Here is a 27,802-nt window from a genome sequence, read left to right as displayed (position 1 = left end):
TACACAGGAATTCAAGTTCAGATGTGCTTTTGCATGTGGTAGTACTGCTCATGTAGTGAGAATGTGACCGGCACTGCTAATAATGAGCTGTGGATTAAAACCTTCTTTTTTTTTTTTTTTTTTCAGATCCTTATATAGCCTTTTTACAACCAGCCTGTTGAATGGGGAAAATAAAAGGGCTCAAGCACCTTGAATGTATGGAGGGGGGAATCATCCCCACTAAGCCTTTGTATTCTGACAGCTGGGAATCGTTCCCTACCATCAGAATACACTTCTTTTATTATTATTATTATTCAGGATTTATATAGTGCCACCAGTTTGCACAGCGCTTTACAATATAAAGGTAGAAAGTACGGGGCCGGGGGGGAGCTTGTAAGCAGAAGTCTGATCATTGAGTTCACAGCACAGATAGAGAACTGACCATGCTGTGTTCTCATGCCTGGTGTGGTCCGTTTTTAATAGGAAAGCAGAGGGACTGGCGGGAACACCAGGAATTTCACACAAAGGCATCAATACAAAGAGAACAGGATGTTTTCATAAAAGTACATAGTACAGCAGGCACATATCGGGAATATGAAATGCTCCCTTGGGGGTGATCAGGTGAAAAATATTAAATACCACCAAAATAAAGATTTATCTGTCTCTAAAAAATTCATATGGGTACAGTGTTGCATGACCGCGCAATTGTCACACAAAGTGTGATAGCACTGAAAGCTGACAATTGGCCTGGGCAGGAAGGGGGTAAAAGTGTCCGGAAGTGAAGTGGTTAAGCATTTGCTGCCTGGGGAAGTTTTCACATTTTTAACACCCTAAATTCAGCGTTTCTTTGCTAGAGAAGTACTTGGGATGCCCAAACATTACATATTTTCTGAAAGCAGAGGCCATGGAGAATAAAAATTGTGGCTGTTGCAATTTTGTATGCCACACCATATTTGTGCAGCTGTTTATCAAATGCTAATTTTTGGGACAAAATGCACTAAAATTTTCGTGCGCACAAACCCAATATAATACTCAAGTTTTTGGTAAAATCTAAAAGATAAGGTAGCATTGAGTAAATCAGGGCTGGACAAATTTGCTTTGAGCCTAGGAGCCAGCAAAAAAAGTTAGGAGCCAGTTTTTTTTCTTTTTTTCTTCTTTGTAGCGTAGCATGGGTTGTTCACGTCCGGAGCTTCATGCGATGTGATTTGCCACATGGCAGTCACAGCAAAACTGCACCACGTTTTAGACACCACTGAAAATGTTACCTGAACCTGTGTTTTGTGATTCTGCTGTGATCCAAACTGCTCAGATGTGAATGGAACCTCCCTGGTTCACACATATGTGATTCTGGATTAGTTTTGAAACTCAGATTCGCATAACATACTAGATATTTTGTGTTCCTATTGAGGTGGTTCACACAGATGCGATCTACACGCATTGTGTTTTTGAGTGGCATTATGGAAAGGGTCCTATTCGAGTTTGTGGTGGTACATTCCAGACCTGCAAGTGATAAGAGTGGCATGCAGAGATAAGTGCTCACATATTGCTTTTGACATGAGTTTTTGCATTGAAGTCTATGGGAGGCGGTTTCCCATTGAAGTCTATGGGGAGGCGTTTTTCCTTTGAAGTTTATGGGGGGGGGCGTTTTTCCCATTTGAAGTCTATATATGTGGGGGGTGGTTTCTCATTGAAGTCTGTGGGGGGGGGGGGGGGCGGTTTCCCATTGAAGTCTATGGGGGGGTGGGGCGGTTTCCCATTGAAGTCTACGGGGCAGGCGGTCTCCCATTGAAGTCTATGGGATTCAGCGTGTGTGAATCTTGGCGCCAGGACACAATTTCTAGTCGCTATTGTGACCTGGTGCCTGGGATTTGTCCACCCCTGGAGTAAATAGATACTAAAGGTGTCAAGATTTTAAATGGCGACAAACTACGGTACCTAAAATTGTCCATAGGTGATGCTTTAAAAGCCTTTAAAGACTATTAGTTTGCAGTTAACCATGAAGGATGTGTGTATGCGTGGGGGGAGAAAGGGGGTGTTTTTCATTTTTGGTGTGCTGTTTTGTTTTTTTGTCTACCAGTTGCAAAACAGCTAACCAAGCACAGATCATGCTTATTTAGCTGCTTTCCTTGTATGTAACCAGGGAATGACTGCTTTGAAACTGGAAGTGACAAAATCATCACTGCTCCTGGGATCATTTGTAACAGAGGAGAGGGGGAATAGATTTTTCTCCATTTCGGGCTTCCCTGGAGGAATGGGAGAGCCTGAGAACTATTGCTGTTGGAGGCGGGAGATTAGGACAGCCCTTTACAGAGCTGCAAAAGTTATCAGGTGTGTGTACAGCTGCTCAGATCACTTTAAAAAAAAAACCAGCTGATTGCCTGATGAGAAAAATAGTACCAGGATCACATCTGCAGCCATGATCTTGGAATAACCACTTGCTGACAGGTTTACTGTGTATGTGAATGTGTACATATGTATATATATATGTGTGTGTGTGTGTGTGTGTGTGTGTGTGTGTGTGTGTGTGTGTGTGTGTGTGTGTGTGTGTGTATATATATATATATATATATATATATATATATATATATATATATATATATGTGTGTATATGTGTGTGTGTGTATATGTATATGTGTGTGTATGTATGTATATGTATGTATATATATATATATATGTATGTATGTGTGTATGTATATGTATGTATATATATATATATATATTTAATTTGATCAGGATTTAAAAATAAGTGTGCATAGATAGATGATTAGAGAGGGATGTTTCCTGAATGCTCAGCAAATTTGTATTCTGACTTTTTTTTTAAATGAATCACATGCAAGTGAATAAGCTACCAGACTCTTCAAATGCCAATAACCTCAGGTACTATTGCTTAATGTAAATGTAAGCCAAGTCAATAAAATCTTTTCTAATCTTTAGCGTGTTAAAAGCTGCACGTTAATGAAAATGACTTTTGAAATTGCTTTATTAAAATAGCTGCTGATCCTGCCATGAAGTCTTTGTTCAGACCCTTCTTGTTAAAAGGTGGCAAAGCTCTTCTCCTTCCCTTAACTGCAGTGACACCCTGGCCAATTAAACCAGCATTATACAAACCTAGTCCTCTGTCACCATGGGGAAGCCCACCCTGATAAATGCCCTGCAGCCATTGCTGCTTCATGTGGATGTAGACAAAGTGGCTTTAAATGGGCTGGTGGAAATCAGCAGCACTGACATGCAACAAAGATGTAAAAGCATGAATGCTGTATTTTTTTTGGGGGGGAGGAGGGGACTTGCATGTAATTTTAATTGTTTAAAAAACTTTTTTTTTTTTTTTTTTTGTTTCTACAGCTGCCAGTCTTGCTTTAGCGCTTAATGGTGTATTCACCAATACAATAAAACTCATAGTGGGAAGGTAAGACTGTTTGTTTTTTTTTCTTTTGCTTAGAAATGGTGGAATTGTTGCACAAGTAGGGGTATCTTATACTGAATGGGATTTTTTTTTTTTTTTAAGCGTTAACACTGTATACTTTAACAGAAGTGTAGATTAGCCATTATAACCTCTTTCCCATAAGAAAAAATTGGGAAAAATTTATTAGCTCTTTGTTTCTTTTGTGACTACCTCCTTCTCTACCATTGCAATAGACTGCAATATAACTGTATGCTTTTTTTTTTTTTTTTTTGCCAGACCATTCGATTAAGCAGTCTTGCCATAAGATTATATTGTATTTTAGACATTTTTTTTACCTGTAAAGGACTCCCTTGTTTTTTACACCCCAATGCCTTCAGACTGCTAGGCACCGCCATGTTGTTTGTGATGTCAGGATGCAGCAGCTGCACGGACACAGCTCCCAATTTGACAGCCAGGCAGGTGGACAGCCCCAAACGCACACGGTCTGCATCCAGGACTGTGAACTTTTACATATTGGGAGCAGTGGATGTGTGTTTGTACAACCACTGCATCCCAATTGAAATCACTGGCATTGCCTTGCACTGGCCCTCGCATGGGTGTATGCTGTGGTATGCCCATGTGAACAGGGCCTTATAATATCCTATATACAGATTTATAATTGTTCCCTCTAGTGATTATCCAGGGGAATGTGATTATCATTCTCTGTATGTGTTGGGGATATGCCACTTCATTTGTCTTGGAGGCAAAAAGTGAAATAAATCATCGCTGTGATAGGAACAGGTGTCTCCTCACTTGTTTCGGTGATCACTTTAAAAAAAAAAAATTGGATTTCCCATCACATTTCAGACCAATGACAGACAAGTGATTGCATGGTGATACTTGATCAGTGAAGAGAAAGGAAGAGATCTATACATCCTGTCTTGTGGGGAGGGAGACACTATTCGGGAAAGGTTTGTTAACCAATTAGAGGGCTGCCAGGTCTACAGGTGTCTGCCTGCCCCATAGATATGAGCTTGCTTTATCTGGACAGGAATGCGGCATGGGTATAGTGCGTGCAAATCGCTAAGATGGCATTCTGCATTTATAATCTGCATCGGGACATTGAATTTTGCGCACTCATAATGATAATGACCTCTTGTTATATCTTCAGGCCGCGTCCCGACTTTCTGCAACGCTGTTTTCCAGATGGGAGAGAATCGCCAGGACTGGAATGTACAGGTGATCCGGAAGTGGTGACTGAAGGGCGAAAGAGCTTTCCCAGTGGCCACTCCTCCTGTAAGCAAAAATGTCATTTATTTCCAGATAAAATGTTCACTCATTTCTAAATTGAATTCTATGACCAATAACTAGCCTCTTCAATGTAAGGTCATGTGTTATTTGAGCATATGTCCATAGGTCAGGGTGTACTCCTCCTCCATTCAATGATTGATGTGGGATAAGCAGCCCTGAATTTGCAGGAACTGTTTGACTACATTGCTGTGTAATCAGCTCTGGTCCTAGAATTCCAATCTGAGTATATCTGTGCCAGAACCACATCATACTGGACACTGCGGAGGAATAGAAATGTAAAAATTGACCTGGCCCTGTAATGGAAAAACTGGATCGTCCCAACGGTGTAGAAAATGGGAGAAGATGCTCAAGACAAACTGAAGCATGCAAAACAATATGAAATACATATTTTGGATTTAAAAAAATACTGCACCCCAGGTTTCAGGCCTTTGATGGATTTTGCTGTAAATATATACTTACCCAACCAATCCGCTTCTAACTTCAGATTGTTCAATTAAGCTTTGACAATAAAATCTGAAAGCTGATTAGTTTCTATGCAGAGCTGCACCAGATTTTGCACCCCCCTCACTGTGTCATGCTATTGTATTCAATGCAACTATGGGCATAATTTAAAGGATCAGTTCACCTTTCATAACTTGTTGCATGTTACACCCATATTACGTGTTATGAAATAACCGGCCCTGCACCCCACGATTTCCCCTGCTCTGACAGCTAGCGGGGGATCTTCTCCCACATAGCCCCCCACTAGCTGTCAAAATAAAAAAATAAAACTCAGCCAAGCAGGGCATATCACTCATTCACTGTATTCTGTGAATAAGAAACTACAAGTTTGCTCGTACGAGTTACGAGCAAGCAGATACACTAACAGGTCTGCAGGAGTCCTGCATGACACCAGCGATCTGCTGTTCATTGGTGCAATGCATTCCAGGCTTACAACAAAAAATAAATGCACATTTACCTTCAAAATTTGCATTTATTATTTTTTGTTGAAAGGTGAACTTATCATTTTACAATGATATAAGATGCACTCTGTCACTAGCATTAAAGTAAATGTGAATCCTCCCCTTTTTTAAAACAACCTGTTGAGGGAGAGAGGGAGAGAACAGTTGTGTTCAAAATAATAGCAGTGTGTTGAAAAAAGTGAATAAAGCTCAAAATCCTTCTAATAGCTTTTATTTCCATACACACAAATGCATTTTCTGCACTTTTTTATATGTTTTCCCCTCTCCAATCAACTTTTTAATCAAGGTACGCTGTTCTTCTGAACAATGTCTGGAACGACTCATTTTCCTCAGTATTTCACAGAGAGATGCACTGTAACCAGCATGTACAACATTTGCTGCCTTCCTTCCTTAAATAAGGGCAATAATTGCCACCTGTTTTTCAAAGAATGAATGACCTCACTAATAACTCCACACTGCAATTATTTTGAACATGCTACTTTCAATTAGTGATTCAATTACACAGAATCAGCAGCATGCATGTCATGACTGTTGGGTCTGTTGGATTTCTATTACTCTACTACACCTGCTAGTAAATTATTTGCCATGTAGAAGTATCATTTCTACCAAAAACAGTGATTGATCCAGTTAGTAATGTCCGACTGCTATTATTTTGAACACAACTGTGTGTGTGTATATATATATGTGTGTGTGTGTGTGTGTGTATTATATTATAAAAATCAAATTTTTTGTTTTGTGTGTGATCACATGACCTATGTTCTCAGCTGCATAAGAGGCTTAGAGAGCTGGGGGTGGAGACTGAAGGGGGTGCCTCTGCAGGAGGCAGAGAAACAGTAGGACACTGACCTTCCCAGAGAAGAGCTGTGCAGGGGGAACATGTCAGCACAAGTGTTGGACATTGGAGGACAGGCAGGCACAGCCAGAAAACTGACCACCCTGAGATGCATGTGCTCTCATGCCTAGTGTGGTTAGTTTGAAATGGGAAAGCAGGGGGACAGGTAGGATCACCAGGAATTTCACACAAAGGAAGCCATGCAAAGAGAACAGGAACCTTTTTAGCACAAGTACATGATACAACAGACGCATATCAGGTCCTTTTTCATTTTCTACTAGTAATAGTGACAACACTGTTAGTCCTGCAGTAAAATAGCATGGTAGTGTTGTCACCCTGTGAAGAGGGTAGTTGTATGAGGACATCTGTCAGTGGTCAGGGGTCACTTTATAATGAGATTTATTGCTCTGAAATGTTGCACATGTGCAACCCCAACCATAGGAATAATCGATATCCCCCCCCTTTCTTTTCTATACTTCTGACTTATGTTCTGTTTCTTTTTCCCCTCATCAGTTGCATTTGCAGGGCTGGGCTTCACAGCTCTTTATATTGCCGGGAAGCTGGGAAGTTTTTCCTCCACTGGTCGTGGACATTCCTGGCGGCTGTGCACCTTCTTGTTCCCGCTGCTGTGTGCTATCGCTATTGCATTGTCCCGCACATGTGACTACAAGCACCACTGGCAGGGTAAGTACACTGGGTTCAGCAGGGGTAAAGTGTCAGTAACCGGGGAAATTTGAGGCTGGGCTTAAGATGAAAAATACATAGATGATCTTCAAGAATATGAAAAAAAATATGAAAAGCTTGACCCAGAGCTCCTGCTTTCCAGGTTTACATAGTGGTCCTTTTTCTTATGATTGGAGTCCTCCATGATCTATGAGGAAGAGTGGGAGGAAAATGTTTGTGTAGAAATCGAAATTTAAAAAACATTTAATCCTCCTGTATCTCAATCTGTCTTGGCATACAGTTTACACAGAAGTTAACCTCCTGCTGTGCCATGTCCCCATCATATGCTTGGGTAGAAATACATGGATTTGTGACTCATTTATGTTTCCTAAAAAGAAAACAATTTGCACTTCAAACATTGCCATGTACTAGAAAGGTTGTCTGAGCAGACTCCAGTATTGCCATGCAGGTACCAGGTGTTAAAGGAGAAGTACAGCCAAAGCTTTTTTTGGCTGTACTTTTTCCTGTGGATCACAGGAGTGCAGTCCATTCTGCTCTCCTGTGACCCGCTGACAGCGAACTGAAGGCTGGGGAAAGATCCCGACTTCAAATTTGGGATCCACCTCCGAGTCTGGAACGGCACCTGGCTCCGCCTCTCAGCGAAGCGCTGAAAGCCTGAGCCAGCCGCTCCCTCGCCCGGCACTCCAGTGAGAGCTGAGGGTGCTGAGCAGACAGTGGTGACTGACAGTCCCGCTCTCTGTTGAGAGCAGAGAGAAGCTATCATCACCCTTAGAGCCAAAAAAGCTGTGTGATCCTGTCTTCTCAGATCCTCCCCTTCTTCTAATGTCCCCAATCCACCGGCTGATAGTACAGAGCTCTAGGAGTCACTCTGTACAGGGGTAAGCAACCTGCGGCTCTCTAGCTGTTGTGGAACTACATTTCCCATGAGACATTGCAAAATTGACAGTTACAGCTATGACTTGCAGAAGCATGATGGAACTTGTAGTCCTGCAAAAGCTGGAGAGCCGCAGGTTGCCTACCCCTGGTTTAGTGTATATGACTAGAGAGCTTTTTTTTTTTTTTTTTTTTTTTTTAATTTGGGAGGGTGCATGTGATCAGCACAGGACCAATCCACACTGAGGGTCAGGGGTTATGCAGCCTCACAGGACAGTCAGAGGAAAATGAAAACTCCTCCTACAAGTTTTAACCAGTGCTCAGCCAGACACTGATAGACGTTACAAGACTGCTCTAAATGCTGATGAGAAAAGGTATTTAGCAGTTTATATTTACTAAAATTGCATTTCCATGTTTTGTAGTGTGGGAGACCAGATATAGTGAATGCAGGGTCCTGGGTTTAGTAACACATAAATCCCCACATATGTGACTGTTTTTTGAGAGTACAAATTAACTAAGTAAATCACTTCCACTGTGTTCATTGAACTGCGATGAAATTGACCCTTTTTTTTTTTTCTTTTAAATTCTGGAGTTGATGTGACTAAGGCGAGCCAACTATGGGTTGCAGGACAGAGAATTGCCTAATTCTGCAATCAATAAAGTCAGTTGATGGGGGAATCCCTCCCACAGCTCTGTTTTTTGTTCTGTTCGCAGGGAGCCTTCCCTGCTGACAGAATACATTGATTACTGCTGGCGGCTACAGCCACCAGCAGTAATTGCATGCTAAAAGTCTGACAGGCTGGTTGTACTGAAGTCCAGGTCCCTGCTGAACTGGCCGAGAGTCAATCCATCTATGGGCAATGTAAGATGCGTTAAGACGCCCTTTCATTTTTTGCAGTAAGTGTTTAAAACTGCCACTATGTTGTAACTGTATTTCTCTAATTCCACCCCCCCTTACTCCCCTTTTGCCCTCCATAACATCTTGGAGTATACCACAGATGATGCTCCCAGCAGCACAGTCACTCACAGTACTTACTGTCCAATCTGTGAACCCCATGGTATGACAGGTGGGCGGGATGGGGGTATTGGTCAGATATTTTACCTTTTTAAAATGACCACGTTTAGAGTGGCCTGTTTTCAGAGCATGAGGAGACATTAAACGGCATTGCCTCCACAGAGAGGGTTCATATATCATGCAGTTTGTTAGATTGTACATTAGAATGGATGAATAGTTAGAACAGTTGTAATATACTGTATTCTGACTGCCTATTGTCTCCATTTATTTTAGATGTGGTGGTTGGAGCTCTCATTGGACTCTTCTTTGCCTACCTGTGCTACAGACAATATTACCCCCCATTGACAGACAAAGAATGTCAGCAGCCATATCGGACCAAGGGCCGAGTGTCCGGAGCGCAGGAGAGGAAGCTGAGCACCGCAGGGTACAGCCTGGATGTATAGCTGAGACATACGTAGATATGGACTTTCACTGCCACAGTGTACTGGGAAGCCCTCCTATGATGAAGAGGTGATCTTCACTTTCTCAGGAGCAGATAGTATATTTATTATTAGGGGCAACTTTTACCTTCTAACAGGTTTGGCTGTTTCCAGTTCTGTTACACTTGAAGGGAACATTCATTGAGGTGGACCAGACTATAGATTAACATTTCAAGTGAGTCTTTCGTGCCTGGTTTAGGTATGTAGGACAAGGTCTAATCTCTTGGCTGAAAAGAAAATATTTATTGGGACAGTGGTAGGGCCCAAGGAACTCCTTGCTATGTCCAACCAGGACATGACCTGACAATGCTGGGATTATTTGTAATGTTCAATGATTATCAGGGATGGATCACTCCGTGCTTGGAATAGATCTGATGTTTAGTGATCAGTTTACTGTAGATTATCACAAGGTCATCCGATGCTGTTATTACAAAAGTCCAGTGATCTCATGATTATATAGACTTCTATGTGGACAAAATCACATAGTGGTATAAGAATGGCATGTGTTCTGTTAGGCTGGCCATAGAATGGAGTCCTCTATCCACACAGTCCAGATGAATCCTCCCAGTCAGTCAGGAACCCTCCCCGCTGAGACATTGGGGTTGATGTACTAAAATGTTAGAGTGCAAAATCTGGTGCAGCTCTGCCTAGAAACCAATCTGATGACAGATTTTATTGAACAAGCTGAAGTTAGAAGCTGATTAGCTACAGCTGCACCCGATTTTGTGCACTTCAACCCCAATGCACTCTGACAGTGGGACTCTCCTCTGTCAGAATACACTGATCAGCAGCTGCAACTGCTAATTGAAGGAACATTTCCAACAAGCCCATTTGATTGAAGTCGATTGTTAGGATTTCTGTCGAGGAGGAGCATCCACACATGGACCAAAATTCAACTGGTCCCTGTGGAACTGGTTCGGTCCATGTGTGGCTGGGTTTAGAATGTGTGCTATCAGCACAGGATCACAGAGTGCTAGGATAATGTGCAATGTCTGGTGACCACAGCACAGGATAACATGGTGCTAGGAAAGGACTGAATTGGAGTTTGAGAATAACCAAGCAATGTTGGTTTTAAAAGCATTTGACACAGACATTCCACAGTTAAAATTCCTTCTGTAGTAGAACACCATCACCTATTGAAACCCCATGTCCAAAAAATAGTTTATAAAACAGTGTGAGTGTGTGTGTGTGTGTATATGTATGTATGTATAATTTTATTGTGGTTTTTGTCTCCTCCCAGTTTTTAATAAGAATGTCAGATTGCTGCAGCCATATGGAAAAAAAATAGAAAAACAATTGTGAATCTATGTTTGGAAAAAAATCCTTTTTTTTTTTTTTCCTTTTTTATTATAAACTTCTTTATAGCAGGTTTCTTTTTAGTGTTTTTTCCAGGTAGTTTCTATATTAGAATTTTTTGCACTGGAAGAAAAAATTTCAAAGGGGAAAATAGAGTGTTTTTTAGCAGTTATTTTAAGATTAAAATGTGGATTTATTAATCAATTTAATGTAAATATTAGTATCATTGGTTGCCTGGGTTTTAACAACTTGGTCCTCAATATGGTTTGTTATATTGTCCATAGGGGCAACCATATTCTCGTTACATTTGCTGTCACTGCCTTCTACTGAAAAGTACAACACAATGGCTGTGTTTCACTGCTCTTGCTTACTTTAAGCTTGCCCAAAGCCAATTTTTATAGTTTTGGGTAGATTGGTGAGAGAGTAAAACCTTTGTCAGGTTTAGTTTTCCAGTACAGGACTGCTTATACAGAAAAAGCTTAAGGTATCACAATAATCAATGAGACAAAATAACTGTTATAAAATACTTGAAAGTAGCTCCAAGTGGCCTACACAAAAAAGACACATGCAAAAGTACATACGAGTCATAATTTTATCAGTTGTCCACACAAACAATTACATTGATGTCTGGAATTATCCTAAAAAAACCACCAGGTTTCCATTGTGATAATAGCGATACTGCTATATAATTTAAATTTGAAATAAATAATTATATATATAAATATTTTGAAATACTGGGCTTTTGCTTAGGTTTGCACCCTGGAAACATTCAAAGTTCTTAAACCATGAGGCTGCTTTTTCATGGCCTGACAGAGTTGTAGAGAGACTTCCCATGTGTGAGTCCAAGTTCTTACCTATGTTCAACCAATGCATGAACAAAAAGCACATCTCATTAAAAGGGAAACTATGTAATTCAACCTGTAATTCAACCTGCAAGATTATCTCCTGAACTAAATGGCCTGAAAAGAAACTAGAGACGTTTGGATGAGAATAAGCAATTAAGGGATTAGAAGTAGAATGTGCTGCAAAAGTTGAGAATTCTAAAAATGCATTTGTAGTGGATGCATTGACATATAAAGAAAGAGGGCTATTTGAACAAACAATTTATGGGCTTGCATTTAGCGTGAAGTCTTCAGCAAGAAGCAGATTAAACTGTATTAATGACCAAGATTAACATATTGAGAATTCTTAGTTGATGAATGCAGAAGTGGGGCAGATGATTCTGGAGACTGTGTAGGTCATCAGTGGGGAACAGCTCTCTGCTTTGTCCGTTTTTTTAATGGTCTAGAAGATCATTGGAGAGAGTACCACTTGGCACAGATACTGTTCCAAGCTTGCATGGATGTGGTAGACCTAGATCTACTTCTAGATAAATGGAACAAAATCCAGCAAATCCTAAATTCTTCAGTTGATTACTTCATTATTGAGGTTGAGCAACTGCTGCTAGATGAATATCTGACAAAGCTAGACATGTTAATGCATTCTCCCAAAACTGGAACCTCTGTTGATTGTGAGGATTCAGATTGATTGTTTGACTTCTAACACCACGTGGATTGACACCAGTAGTTCTCTTGGTATTATCTGCACGTTTTCCTGATGTACAACAGCTCCTCGAATTGGCCTCAACTGCATCCCTGGGTACTTCTGACAATACTAGAAAAGGTGGACATTGATTTCAAAGGCGTTAAAAATTCTCACTCAAGAAACCCATTGAAAGTGACAGGAAATAATGCTTACAACAAAGTTGTAAAGAAGATCACTGAAGAGGTTTGTCTTATGGAAGCCATCAAATTATTTATCCGGTGTTGAATTAAAAAAAAAAAATATTGTACAGTGGATCAATAAAATAGTAATGTGGATGATTTATTGGCAGTCAAGAAGACAGATCAATAACTGGAATCACGCCCTTACAGAATGTCTTCAACTTACAAGCAGACCTCAATGCTCTGTTTAATTGGGCAAATATGTGGCAAATTATGTTGATAAATGTAATGTTCTGCACTTGGGGGCTAAGAATATGCATGCATCATACTTACTGGGGGGGGGGGGGGTTCAACTGGGGGAATCAATGGTGAAGGATCTGGGGGTTCTGGTAGATCACAAGCTTAATAATGGCATTCAATGCCAAGCTGCGGCTTCTAAAGCGAGCAAAATCCTCTCTTGTATTAAAAGAGGTATAGACTCCAGAGAGAGATATCATATTACTCCGGTACAAATCATTAGTAATACCTCATCTGGAATATGCAGTTCAGTTTTGGGCACCAATTCACAAAAAGAACATTGGGGAACTGAAGAAAGTACAGAGAAGGGCAACCAAACTGATACAAGGCATGGAGGAGCTCAGCTATGAGGAAAGATTAGAGGAACTGAATTTATTCTCTCTTGAGAAGAGGACATTAAGGGGGGATATGATCAACATGTATAAATACATCAGTGGTTCATATAGTGAACTCGGTGTAGAGCTATTCACCTTGAGGTCATCACAGAGGACAAGGGGGCGCTCTTTACGTCTGGAGGAAAAGAAATTTAATCTCCAAACACGGAAAGGTTTCTTCACAGTGAGAGCTGTGAAAATGTGGAATAGACTCCCTCAAGAGTTGGTTCTGGCCAGCTCAGTGGATTGCTTTAAAAAAGGTCTTGGATACACAGAATATAACTGGATACTAACATTTATAGGTAAAGTTGATCCAGGGAATATTTGATTGCCTCTCGGGGGATCAGAAAGGAATTATTTTCCTTGCAGGAGCAAATTGGATCATGCTTCGCTGGGTTTTTTGCCTTCCTCTGAATCAATTGTGGGTATAGGATTATAACTTTTTTTTTTTTTTTTTAATGGTTGAACTGGATGGACTTTTTGTCTTTTTTCAGCCAGACTAACTATGTAGCTGAAAGGTCAGCTGGGTGGAAACTAGAAAGCAACAACATGAAAGAGTCTGATGAATACAATGAAATACAGCATGGACAAGAGGACTGTACACAATTAAACTATTTTGGTGCAGAAGTGACTTCCTGTGCTACCGGATGTACTCTGATTCAGGAATACTGAACTACATGAGCTCTGGGGAACTCTATGAAGACAATACAGTTTGATACGGAATCAAACATCCACTCCTATGTGCTGACAATCTAGGACAAGAAAGTCTTGCTTAAGGGTATTCATCCGGAGCTGACGTAATAGAGCAAGTCATTGTAAGGGCAGCAGAATATCATAAAACTTGGATGTTTCAGAAGAAGGAATCTGGAATAATGTAATTTTTCTTGAAATCTGTTCCTATGATATATTTAATAGTTCTCTTTTGTGCAGGTGAGAGTTGGGCTAGTTAGTTCTTTAAATTCTTATAAGATTGTAAAAGTAATGAGTGGGGAGGCACAAGGCATGCAGGCTCTGCATGTAACTAATATAAGGAATGGCTCTCTGCGTGGAAACCATGCATTTTGATGTAAATCAAGCGATGAATCACTGGGGACTTTGATTTTACCTGAGTTACAGAATAAAGTAGTTTAGTCACCTCCATTTGTTTTCTGCTTATGAACACCTCCTGAATTTAAAAGCAGGACATCTATACTTCCACAGATGTCTACACCTATGGAATGATCTTGCTATTGCTGTGCATTGGTAACAGATATTCCACGCAAATGGAACTCCTGACCTAAAAGAGAATCAATGTTAAGACCAAAGCAAAGGGTCTTGTATGCAGCTCACTGTGGTGTGGTGATTGCATGGAGACCAAGCAGATCAAAGCTCATGAATATCTTCTGCTTGCCAAAGCAGACATTACTCTTTTCCTGACAAAGATGACAAGTTTGTAAATGCTCCAGGTGACTTTGCCTAAACAATCCAATGCTTGTTGCAGAATTTTTACTTTTTTTTTTTTTCTTTTTGTAGAAAAGGGAAAAGTTTATGCAGGTCTCAAGTGTTTTTAGGAAGCTGCTATTTTGTAAACCGATTAGAACTTTCTCTCCTCTCCTGTCAAGTCATATTGTCTGTTTTCACTTACCTATTCGTAATTGCATAAAGAGTTTAAAAAAAAAATGCTGCTCTGTAAAATTGTTTAGCAGTAGGACAGATTTAATCAGGAATAATAGGCTGAAACTAACTTAGTGGTTGTAAACCCTTACTTATACCCAGTGAAATGACTGGCCTCAGGAGATACAGAGGTGAAACAAACCCTCCTACATATGTTGTTGTACCTGTCTATCTGCAGTCTTCCCTTCTCCACATCCATTCAAAATGCTGAATTTGTAAAGTTTGTATGAGTTCAGAAAAGGGGCAGAGAACTGAAATTACACACTGCAGAGCTCAGTGAGGAGAACTCTGAGAGCTGATTGGAGGGAAAGGACACAGCCCCTGCACACAGCTCACATGAACAAAGCTGAGGCTGTCAATCTCCTGGAGGTCTTTCCCCTTTCACCATGTTTCTCTTGGTGTCAGGAAAACTTGTCAGAAGTGGCTCAGACTGATAGCAGAGGAATGAAGCAGCAGACAGAAATGACACTTAGTGCTCTTAATTGAGACACACATTATAGAGGGATATGCTTCATTCATATTTCATGTCTGAGGTTTACAACCACTTTTTAAGCTTTTTCTTTATAAACAGTCCTGTAGTAGTAGTAGTATTATTAATACACACATATATATATTTTATATAAACCACACATTTTTTTACTTTTTAAGCATGGTATTACATAATCTGATATACATATGAAGATAATACACGCTGTATATTTGGCACACGTGAAGCAAATAACCTCCTTTTTACAGGTTTATATTTCTCCCAGCAGGGAAGACTCCCTCTTGATATCTCTCCATGTACATGGTCACTGGGACAAAAGTGAGGGCACCAGAATAGGAACTAAAGGGATATTTTCCAGTGGGATCTTTTTTCCTAGTGACAACTAAGGGTATTTCTCTGACTTTAGAGAGATTTATTTTCTAGTGTATATGGAGCAGAAAGTGAAGGGGCATGGGGGAAAGGACAAAAGGGAAATGGATGGTTTTAGGTGATGTGCTTTAAATTAGGCTGTGGATCAGACCTGACCTGGCCATTCCCTATAAGGCTGATCACACTTATGTCTACATTTAGTGAGATGGGTTATTTATCACATTCCATGAGAAATGGCACAATAATCAAGAGATGGAACAGCAAAATCTAAATTTGAAAGCAAAGTCTAAAATTGCTGGAAACTATTCTCATTACGCATATGCCTGCCTCTCCTTCCTCTATGGTTGGTCTGGTTATTCTCTTAGACTACTCAGACCATTTATAAGGGGGATGAGTATTTTATCATATTTACATTTTTTTATGAAGGAATACTTTTTTTTTTTCTTTTCAGTAGCCGTATATAGTGACTGATTATAAGTGTGTGTGTGTGTGTGTGTGTGTGTGTGTGTGTTTTTCCCCCGAGTACACTTGATTGCCATCTCTTTATAGGATGATGTCATACAGACCATTTAGATATTTGCTAGCTTGTTTTACAAAGCAGCACTTTTTTATATGTTTAAGAGAATCGGTGCGACTTTGTTACCTGGTGTATGATCATATTCAAAAACTGTGAAAAAAGGTAAATGCCAAGGCTTATTATTATTATTTATTTATTATTATTATTATTATTATACAGGATTTATAGTGTGTCAACAGTTTACGCAGGGCTTTACAACATGAGGGCAAACTGTACAATTTAATACAGGAGGGATCAGAGGGCCCTGCTCAGTAGAGCTTACAATCTATTCCACAAAGTTTAATTATATACTCCGATGTGCAGCTAAGGGTACCCATGTAACATTGGTATGTATACATTTGTGGTACAATTGTATATCTGGAATTGCTGGAACAATAATGTCCTTCCATCTTTGCAGTTTTTATTCTGCTACTAGAACATCTGCAACAAAAAGCCCTTGCTACCTAAAATTCAGAGCAAAATGGTGACTAAACACTGCGTAGTAGCAGGTGACCATGTTGTCCTCATGTTATGGATTATATCCATAACTAGGACCTGCCTTTAACCCTTTCGCTGCCAGAATACGGTTTTTGGGTTTTTTTTTTTCCCCACCTCCCCATCCCTTGGATTGCACCCAGTATGTGAACACTTTACAGTTGGTGAAGCAATACATTATCCGAGTTGAACATTGCTAGCAAGACAAAATGACTTATGGCACATCCTCTTAGAAAACTTTGGAGGAATCCTTACTAATGAGCACAATTGTGCGATTTTTTTTTTTTTTTTTCCTCCCCCCAAGGGGTGTGTGTTGGGGAGCAAGGGCATATAAAGTAAAGGGAATACATAGTGAGTATGTAACTTTAAGGAGGTTTTGTGTGTGTTTTTTTGTTTTTGTAGCCCTGATATAATAAAAAAAAAAAGACCAAAAATAAAACTAAACTGGCTACACATTATACAATTGTATTTTTTACAATTTTCCTTTTTAGATTTACCAAAACCATATAATAGGAGGTAAACCCTAAACACTTTCTAATTGTATTCAGTCAGGTAGGCCCTTGTGCTACATAGTTGAAAGTAAATCTAAAGAAAATTGTATAATGTGTAGCCAGCTTAAACAATGCTGCCCCAACGTAGAGGAATCGCCGCCCAAGTTTGTACTTCCAGGATGCAGGAGATAAACACTCCTGGAAGTACAGTAAAAGAATACTTACTGCTTTGCAGGGAGGACTTTGAATAAGAACTTGTGTGTAAGCGACAATTTAGCATTTTTCTCGTCAAGCAAATATGAAATGCTGCATATGCATATTTTTAGAATTTAGTGTTTGAAGACAACAAGTAGAGATCTGGGTTTGTTTTCATGTTTACCATGCTAACCCCAAAATGCTACTAAACCCATTTGTTATGTCTGGTCTCCCACAGTACACAGAAAATGGAAATGAAATTATTTTTAGTAAATATAAACTGGTAACTAGCTTTTCTCATCTGCAATATATAGCAGTCTTATGACTTCTATCAGTGTCTAGCTGAGCACTGGTTAATGTTGTAGTAGGAGTTTTCATTTTCCACTGACTGTTCTTTGAGACTGAATGACCTCTGAGCCTCTGTCTGGACAGTGTGGATTGGCCCTGTGCAGATCACAAGCACCCTCCCCTCAAAAAAAAAACAAGACAAAAAAAACTCTCTAGCATTAGATGTCAAACTGAGCATGTGCAGAGTGTCTCCTAGGGCTCTGTATGATAAGCAGATGGATTGGGGACTGTGGAAGAAGGGGAGGATTGTCCTTAGGTTCCACAGTGAGTATAACAAGCATTCTTTATTGCATATGCAGACTGATTTTACTGTTGTGGGTTTAGTAACACGTTTTAACTGCTTTGCTGAAAATGCATGGTAACAGAGCTAGATATCTGAATATATTGCTGAATTAAGTGATGCTTCCCTCTCTCCTTTTCCATAGTTTCAATTGGAGATAGACGGACAGTCTGAAAGGAAAATCTTCACTTGGCTTTGTAATGCACAGTGTTGGTGCTAGGATCTGGGTAGGGGAGGCTCTACACCAGCGTTTAGAAACCCTATTACCTAGCTAGCAGGTCATGAATACTGCCTAATCCTCATCAGCTTTGGGTGACCTTACCTTTTTTGCAGCAACGTTTTTGGAAACTGGAGCAGTTGTGCATGGCAACCAATCGGCGTCCATCTTTTATTTTTCAAAGCGTAATTGAACAAGCTGAAGATGTCAGCCATCTGGTTTCCATGCACAACTGCTCCAGTTTTGATAAATCCCCTTCACTGCCTGGTTAGAGCAGATGTACATTTTTTGTTTTTTTTTGTTTTTTTAATCTCGCCAAAAATCTTTAGACTTTAGTAATATAAATATGACAATTTTCTGTTTTAATTGGTGTTCCATTCCAGTTTCTGGCCTATAGCTGCCCCAACCTTTCTTTGTACTTTTGTATACTGTGAACACCATGCAACATAATGCAATCTACTGGTAATGGGTTGACGTCTTTCAGCACAAGAACTTTGGGGCCATATCACAATGTGAATGATGTATGCACATCACCTGATACTGTAAATGTATATGGGGTCTTGTTCTGAGCTATGCTACATATGCCCAAACTCCACTTACTGCAGCCTGAATAGACAGATCTCTGCAGTAGATCAGGTCATACAGCTTCCTTTATCAGAATTGCTGTCATTCAACTGTAAGTCGAATTCCAGCCTACCTCAAACTAATTTTTAAATGTTCTTTCCCTGCTCCTGCTACCCAACATGCCTAACCTGTGAAGAAAAAAAATTGTATATTTACCTATTTTTAGCCTGCTCCAGTCATGTGATCATGCAGCTCCAGCTCTCTTGAGACAGTGAGTGGTGGCTGCAGGGGAGAAGAGGGTGGCAACAATGCTGGGACATGGGTGACGTCTTCACTCCGGGCAAATGATCCTCTTTGTTGGTGAACAGCTGTTCCAGGGAAGAGTAGGGAGCGCTCAACAGCTGGGAATTCTGGGAGCAGACTAAAAATAGGTACGTTTACACAATTTATATGCAGGAAAAGTAGCAGGAGGGGACAATTTTAAAGTATTACAAACCCTGGACCCTGCATTCACAATATCTGGTCTCCCACAGTACACGGAAATGAAATTATTTTAGTAAATAGAAACTGCTAAATACCTTTTCTTATCAGCAGTTAGAGCAGTCTTGTGACTTCAGCAGAGCACTAGTTAAAGCTTGTAGGTGGAGTTTTCATTCTTCTCTAGGAAGATGCAGAACCCCTGACCTCTGTCTGGAAGTGCTGATCGGCCCTGTGCACTCTCCCAAGAAAAAAAAAACACACTAAACTGAGCATGTGCAGAAGCGCTACGGGTTTAGTCGGTCTTATCAGCGTGGACATTTGAACAAGAGGAGGGGCAGAGAAGTCAGGATCAAACAGCCTTTTTACGCAATGCAGAGGATTAACCCCTTAGGCTCCACAGTGAGTATAACAAGCATGCTTTACTGCATATACAGACTGATTTTACTGTTGTGGGTTTAGTAACACTTTAAGGCTCCTTCACACTTGTAGCTAAGCTGCATTTTTACTGCCCCCAACCGATACCCCCTTTGGCTGCTGTCAATTGCTGGGGGGGAGGGGGGGTATACATGTGCTGAAGTTGTAGTGCTTTGCATCATGTTTGTGGCAGGAATGATACCCCTTGATGCTTTCAAGTGACTGGAGCTACATTTTAACCGTATCACAACCCTGTGCAGTACACGCAGCTGCAGAGCACTAGGACGGGGTATAAGGGGCTAAAGCAAGCTTGATGTGGTGATCAAATATCTCCATATTGTCTGGCAAATGCTTTCGCTTTTCAGAGAGCAAAGCTAGTGTGAATGAGCCTTACACATAGAGTAAGCCTGGAACTCCACTTTAAATATAACAGCCAAGCAAGTTCACCCTTTTACTTGCAAACCTGCCTATGAAGTGGACACTTTGTTGGAGTTGTAAGGACCAAAAACAGAACTTCTTTCAAACTCTGATAACTTTGAGCAGTGTGTCTCTACATTCGTAATCTACTAGTCAGTTTAATGGAAAAGAGGATTCTACAATTGAGAATACGCAGGGATTTAGTAGTCTTTTGGTTATGAAGGAATTCTATTTACCTCCTTCCTTCTTTTTTTTTTTTTTTTATGAAAACCTAACCATGACCATTTCTTAATTAGGACTCTGTTTAGAGTGAAAATCTTATCTTCAGTAATAAATCTGTCTTTAAACTTTAAAAACTGTCTCACTTGGCTGCCCAGTAAAACAAATGCACAGGTTCATAAACACAAGACGCTACCTGATTTCAGATTGTGTCCCAAAGGCCCCATTCACACCTGAATATTAATTAGTGCCGCGTCCTTAGGATAAATTGATGACTATTTAATATATTAACTATATTGGGGTCCCCCAAGGCTCTGTCCTCGGGCCCCTTCTCTTCTCTATCTACATCTCCTCCCTCGGCAAACTGATACACTCCCATGGCTTCAACTATCACCTCTACGCCGATGACACACAAATTTACCTCTCCACCCCTCACCTCACCCCTTCAGTCTCTGCCCGTATCACCATCCTACTGAACGACATATCAGACTGGATGTCGCTCCATTACCTCAAATTGAACCTTTCCAAAACAGAGCTCCTAATTTTCCCCCCAGCCCCTCCATCTCCATCACGACCAACAACGCCACCATCAGTCCCACCCTGCAAGCCAAAGTCCTAGGTGTCACTCTAGACTCAAACCTTTCCTTCCAACCCCATGTCTAATCGCTGGCAAACTCATGCAGGCTCCACCACCGCAACATCTCCAAAATACGCCCGTTCCTAACCCCAGACACTACTAAACAACTCGTTCACTCCCTTATTATCTCACGCCTAGACTACTGCAACTCCCTCCTCATCGGCTTACCTCATCACAGACTCTCCCCTCTTCAGTCTATCCTGAACTCAGCGGCCAGACTCATCCACCTTATCAACCGCTCCGCTTCTGCCACTCCCCTCTGTCATTCCCTCCATTAGCTCCCGATTGCCCAACGCATTAAATTCAAACTACTAACATTGACATACAAAGCCATTCATAACATTGCCCCTAACTACCTCACCGACCTGATACTCAAATACCACCCAACCCGTACTCTTCGCTCCTCACAAGACCTCCTACTTTCTAGCTCCCTGGTCTCCTCCTCCCACACCTGACTGCATGACTTCTCCAGAACTTCCCCCATCCTCTGGAACTCACTACCCCAATCCATCAGACTGTCACCTACCCTCCTCACCTTTTAGGCGCACCCTGAAAACCCATCTCTTCAGGGAAGCCTACCCCGCCCCCACCTAACAGCCGATCTCCTCCACTCCTCCTACCACTCCATCCCCCACAGCCACGTCCTCCTGTACCACTATCCCCTCCCTCCTAGAATGTAAGCTCGAAAGAGCAGGGCCCTCGAACCCCTTGTGTATTGTCTTGTTACTGTATGGTCTCATGTACTGTCCCCCACTATAATGTACAGCGCTGAGCAAACCTTTTGGCGCTATATAAATACTTATAATATTGTACATATTATTATTATTATTATTATTATTATTATAATTGTGATATATCAAATGAATTAATGTGATGAGTAAAATGACTTATTAATCCATATAGCAATGATTAATCCATAATGTTATACACTTACTATATTTTGCATCATTTATCAAATTATGCAAAATATAGTAAGTGTATAACATTATGGATTAATCATTGCTATATGGATTAATAAGTCATTTTACTCATCACATTAATTGATTTTGATATATCACAATTCTAATATTGCACATAGGATAAATTGATGACTAATTAATATATTAACTAAGGGCTCTGCACTAATTAATATTCATAGTTACTATATTGCACATACCTATGAGGATGTGATTAGGTGCCTGCGAACATTATAAAGGTAATAATAGGAAATTGTCTTTGTGGCTCACAAGTAACCCCATAAACCCCATTCACACCTGAGCAATGTGTAACTCTGAAAATCCAGTACTCCACATTCAAAAAACTATTCATCCAGAATCCTATGTATTTCAATGGTGAATGTTCACATTTGAGCACTCCTATGCCTGCAGCAACAGGAGCTACTTTTGTGACAGATTTGGGCATTTTTGCCCCCTGTAGACATTAATTGGGAATTTATTTATTACAGGTACTTCTATAGCGCCGTCAGTTTACTCAACGCTTTACATATATATTTTACATTTACATCAGTCCCTAACCCTCAAGGGACGTACAATATAAGGTCCCTAACTTGCATTCATACATACACATACTAGGACCAATTGAGACAGCAGCCAATTAATCTACCAGCATGCCTGAAAATTTTCAAAACAAGTGTTTTTTTCAGGCGTATTTCAGTAAGAACTGGTCCCCTTCCCATAGTGCTTTCTATTGGCTAAAAAATGCCTAAAGATTGAATAAACTTGGAAAAAACCTTGACACGCACTTCTAAAACACTAGTTTGTGAACATAAAAGCTCATACAGAAATGCCTGAAAATTGCTCTGTTCAGGTGTGAATGCAGACTTCTTTGCTGTTGACCCCTATTGTGTTTTTGGGCAGTTCCAAAGTCAGGAACGGTCAGACTTCAGGTGACCTATGACCCTCAACAGCAGCAGTTCCCATAATTCTATCCCAACAGGTTCCTTTCAAAGTATTGTCAATTGTTGTTTTCCAGTGCGGTTTTCATTCTGATGGGTGCAGTTGGTCATATTGCCTTTTATGGAACATTCACACCCGAGGCACCTGGAGTGTATATGATCTGAATGTAAAAACAGTGTTAAGAGTCCAAAAACTTTTCAGGACCAAAATGCCATTGTTAGAGTTGTAAAGGTGAACTGCCTTGGTTGCCACTTGTTTACACATCATTTTGTATGTCTTGTTCATACATGGGAAATTATGTATATGAATATTCTTTTTTTAATTGATGATTGTAATAGATGTACTTTGGTCATTTTCAGTGAAGTTTTATATGTACTAGTGCATTTACCGGAATTGTTTTATTACCACAATGTGTATGGTTTTATTTCTCCTAGTAAATGGTTTACCCACAGTATATGGTTTTATTTGTACTATTAAATGAATTACCCATACTTGTCTGAAATTTATTTAATTTATCTAGAATGTATGAACGCAGAATCTCTACTATTCTAATGGCGCCCATATACAGTACATGAGACAGTCACCCACACATTGCAATCTGTTACGCTACTCTACTATATTTTAAAGGATAAGTTCACCTTTCAGAACATGCAACATGTTATGAATGCATCGGCCCCTGCTCCCCCCCCCCCCCCCCCCCCCTTTGACAGCTAGCGGGGGATCTTCTACCCCCTCGCTAGCTGTCAAATTTTTAAAAAACATGGCTGTGCAGGGCTCTGCTCGCCCAGCTGCGTCACTCATTTACAGTCCTCTGTGAATGAGAAACTACAAATCCTGACAGCTCCTGCAACCAAAAATAATAAAAATGTGCATTTATTATTTTTGGTAATAAGGTGAACTTATCCTTTAACCCCCCTGGCGGTATTCCCGAGTGTAGCTTGGGGTAAAGTTTCAGCACCAAAAGCGGTAACCCTGAGCTACACTCGGGAATACCCTGAAGCGTTGCTCCGGGATCCCTTCTTCACTTACCTTGTCCTGCACTCCCGCGATTTCCCTCCTGCAGTGTCCCCGGCAATGTCCTCCGGTCGATGCCGGCATCCGTCTTCCGGATTCCATTCTCTGGAATGTACGGGAACGGAACTGACGGGAAATTTAAAAATGTCAAAAAGTGACATTCACTAAAATTACATAGTAAAACATTACTGTATCAAACCATTTCACATACATTTTGTCCCGGGTGCTTTGTCCTGTGCCCTGCCTGCATTTTTACTGTTCTTTCTGCCTGGAAACTGAGAAACGTCCATGGCGTCCAAAAAGCGTCCCTATTTAGGTCAAAAGCGGATTTAGACCAGCTAGAGAACAGCGATAGTAAATCAGAACCACTTGCAGAATTGAGTGATAATGATTTGTGGGGAAATTCATCATCAGACACTGAAAACGGTTTTGCGACTTTGCTCAGTGATGTGCGAACTTGGCGCTCTATTTCAAATTTCAGTGTTTTTGGTTTGATTATATTGTTGAATTAAATATTATATTTTTTATGATTATTAAATTATAATTTATGATTTCGTGTTTCAAATTTTAACATACCCGGGATGTTTACTAGACTCTTGTTCAGACAAATTTCAGTGAGTTGTTCCTAAAAATTACAGGCCTACAATAAAGACATATTTCCATGCAAAAAAATGTACCGCTTTGAACACAGAAATACTGACATATTCAGACCGCCAGGGAGGTAAAGAAAAATGGAGATCAAAATCTATAAGAAAAAAAAAAAAAAAAGGTCCCCCCCCCCCAAGTTTTTAGTTTTGAAAATAAATGTGACTTTAACTGTGCTTATATATTTATCAACACATTTCATAATGTAAATATTTATATTTTTATTTAACAAAAGCCCATTAAAATCACTGAATATAAGTATATAGTTTAGAACTAGTGTTTCATACAAATTAAACTTTGTAATTTATACTATTGATTATATCACTAAGACACTACCACTGTACATTTCGGTGCCCTTCATTGTGAAAAATAGTGAATGCACCTTTTTTGGTTTGTCAGCCCATTCAAACCGATAGTCTGACTGTACCGTAATGCAATGCATTTGCATGTTCTACATTGGTGTGAATCTCACCTAATAAAATGACATTAGTCTGCTATACCACTGTGGATCATACACGCCCCCCCCCCCCCCTCTTTAGTACATCCCAGTGTTGCTGACCTTCTGTCTCCACTTTCTGTCTACAAGCATTCACAGCAATGTCTGTATGGAATTCCTCTGGTTGGGTTTCTCATTAGTGACAATAGTTACCCATCCCTGCATGTGTAAAAATGGCCACTTGTAGTCTCAAGCAGGAACCCTTGTGCCAATGCTGGGGCACAATCTGGAGACAATTATAGGAATGTTCAGTCTCCTGTGACAGTGGAAAGAAACACAAGCCTGAATAGGGAGGCAGTGTCAACTGAGTTTCACATTAGCAATGGCCACAAATTGGGCTTCTGACAGGGGAGGAGCTGACTCAGTAATAGCAGAGAAAAAGTATTACTAAAATATTTTAAAACAATTCAACTTCAATTTAATTGCTCATGAGTCTTCTTTAAAAGACTCATCATAAATAATATTATACAGGATTTATATAGCGCCAACAGTTTGCTCAGTGCTTTACAATATATAGGGAGACAATACAGCAACAATACAGTTCAATACAAGATGGATAGGAGGGCCCTGCTCCTTGGAGCTTACAATCTAAGAGGGAGGGACTGGTGGTACAAAAGGTAATAACTGTGGGGGATGAACTGATAGGCAAAATAGAAGATTTCGTTATTAGCTGAATGCAGGATAGGCTTCCCTGAAGAGATAGGTTTTCAGAGACTGCCTAAAAATGGGCAGAGTAGGCGATATTTGGATAGATTGGGGTAGAGAGTTCCAGAGGATGGGGGAGGCTCTGGAGATGTCCAGGAGAGAAGCATGGGAGGAGGAGACTAGAGAGCAGGAGGTCATGGGAGGAGCGGAGAGGACAGTTTGGGTGATATTTGGAGGCAAGATTGGTGATGTAATTTGGGGCAGATTTATAAATGGCTTTATATGTTATTGTTAATGTTTTGAATTTTATTCGTTGGGCAATGGGAAGCCAGTGGAGGGATTGGCAGAGAGGGGTGTAAGACATGGAACAGTTAGCAAGGTGGATGATTTTGGCAGCAGCATTCATGATAGACTGAAGAGGGGATAGCATGTGATGAGGTCGGCCAATAAGGAGGGAGTTACAATAGTCAAGGTGAGAGATACCAAGGGAGTGAATAAGTTGCTTAGTGGTTTCAGAGGTTAGAACTGGGCAAATCTTGGAGATGTTGCAGAGGTGAAGTCTACAAGATTTGGAAAATGTTTGGATTTGGGACTGAAAGGACAGATGGGAGTCTAGGATTACACCTAGTACCCTGGCATGAGGGGAGGGACTGATGGCTATATTATTGATCTTGATGGAGAAGTCAGGGGAGGGGGCACAGGCTGGAGGGAATAATATGAGATCAGTTTTAGAAAGATTTAGTTTGAGGAAGCGGAGTGACATCCATGCTGATATGTCATTTAGTAGGTTAGTAATGCGAGAGGAGACTGAAGGGGCGAAGTGAGGAGTAGAAAGAGAGATTTGTGTGTCATCATCATAGAGATGGTACTTAAAGCCATGGGAGTTTATCAAGTGACCAAGGGAGGAGGTGTAGATGGGGAAGAGAAGGGGTCCAAGGACAGAACCTTGAGGGACCCCTACAGAAAGAGGCAGTGGAGAGGAGGAGACAGAGTTATAGGTAACACTGAAGGAGCGCTGTGATAGGTAGGAGAAACAGGAGGCCAAGAGAGTTTTTGAGGAGGGGGGGATGGTCAACCGTATCAAAAGCTGCAGAGAGGTCAAGTAGTAAGAGTACGGAGTAGTGGCCATTGGTTTTAGCTGTTAGTAAATCATTAGTGAGTTTTAGTAGTGGAGTGGAGTGAGTGAAAGCCAGACTGTAAAGGGTCAAGAAGGTTGTTGTCAGTGAGGTAGGAGCTCAAGCTATTGTAGACTAAGTGTTCTAAGAGTTTAGAGGTAAACGGAAGCAGGGAGATGGGTCTTAAGTTGTTCAGGTTGGTGGGGTCCAGCGAGGGCTTTGTAAGTATGGGAGTGATCTGTGCATGCTTTAGAGGGGAGAGGAAGGTGCCAGTAGAGAGGGATAGATTGAAGATGTGAAGGAGCATAGGATGGAAGAAGAGGGTGCCCATAGTAGTTAAGAGGGGACAGGAGGCAGGTGGTGAGATGGGCTTCTGAGAAAACTTTAGTGACCTCTTCAGTAGTAGTAAGGTCAAAAGAGGAAAGTGTTGAGGGAGGTTTAGTATAGGAATGCTAAGTGAGATAGATGTCTGTGTAGTGGAGATGCTCCTATGAATTGCATCAATCTTGTTTTTGAAATGATTTGCAATCTCGTAAGCAGTGAGTGAGTTACTGGGTGGAGGTGGAGAAAGAAAATAAAAAGTAGAGAAGAGACGATGAGGACTGGATGAGAAGGTATTAATAAGAGTGACAAAGTAGGCTTGTTTGGCAGCATGGAGGGAGGAATTGTATGTTAAGAAAGCAGATTTATATAGTGTGAATGCTTGCTGGGATTTGGTTTTACGCCACAATTGCTCAAGTGCACGACTATGTCGCTTATGATTTCTGGTGTCGTCAATCTGCCACGGTTGTAACGGTCGGGCCTAATATTTTGTGTTGTTAGAGGAGCAAGTGAGTCTAGTGTGGATGAGAGGGAACTGTTGTAGACAGGAGTGGCCAGGGCAGGACAGGGGAGAGATTCTGTCATAGAGGCAGTCAGTTTCAGTGGAAAAGAGAAGGGTTTATGTTGTGAAGGTTTTTGCGGGTAATTGTTTGCTGCTTGGA

The 27,802-nt window shown here is 40.7% G+C and overlaps 1 protein-coding gene and 2 pseudogenes across 1 annotated transcript in view; all 3 read left to right on the top strand.

The window, feature by feature from the left end:
* PLPP5 (phospholipid phosphatase 5) overlaps positions 1 to 10,796 on the top strand; it is a 33,842-nt gene extending 23,046 nt beyond the window's left edge. The window contains exons 5-8 of the mRNA XM_089661342.1: positions 3,322 to 3,385; positions 4,533 to 4,657; positions 6,980 to 7,150; positions 9,312 to 10,796. Coding sequence (XP_089517468.1) covers positions 3,322 to 3,385; positions 4,533 to 4,657; positions 6,980 to 7,150; positions 9,312 to 9,481 — 530 coding nt within the window. The 3' untranslated portion in view covers positions 9,482 to 10,796. The remainder of the gene's footprint in view (positions 1 to 3,321; positions 3,386 to 4,532; positions 4,658 to 6,979; positions 7,151 to 9,311) is intronic.
* A 747-nt stretch (positions 10,797 to 11,543) lies between these two features.
* On the top strand, positions 11,544 to 12,837 carry LOC149436971 (serine/threonine-protein kinase 31-like; annotated as a pseudogene).
* A 378-nt stretch (positions 12,838 to 13,215) lies between these two features.
* Positions 13,216 to 21,882, top strand: LOC149436970 (serine/threonine-protein kinase 31-like; annotated as a pseudogene).
* Positions 21,883 to 27,802: the final 5,920 nt, after the last annotated feature.

The sequence above is a fragment of the Staurois parvus genome, unplaced genomic scaffold (assembly GCF_062004578.1).
Source record: "Staurois parvus isolate SC_StPar_1 unplaced genomic scaffold, SC_StPar_1.0 ptg001328l, whole genome shotgun sequence".
NCBI lineage: Eukaryota > Metazoa > Chordata > Amphibia > Anura > Ranidae > Staurois > Staurois parvus.
The sequence above is the reverse complement of the archived record's forward strand: the minus strand, read 5'-3'. Positions and strand labels throughout refer to the sequence as shown.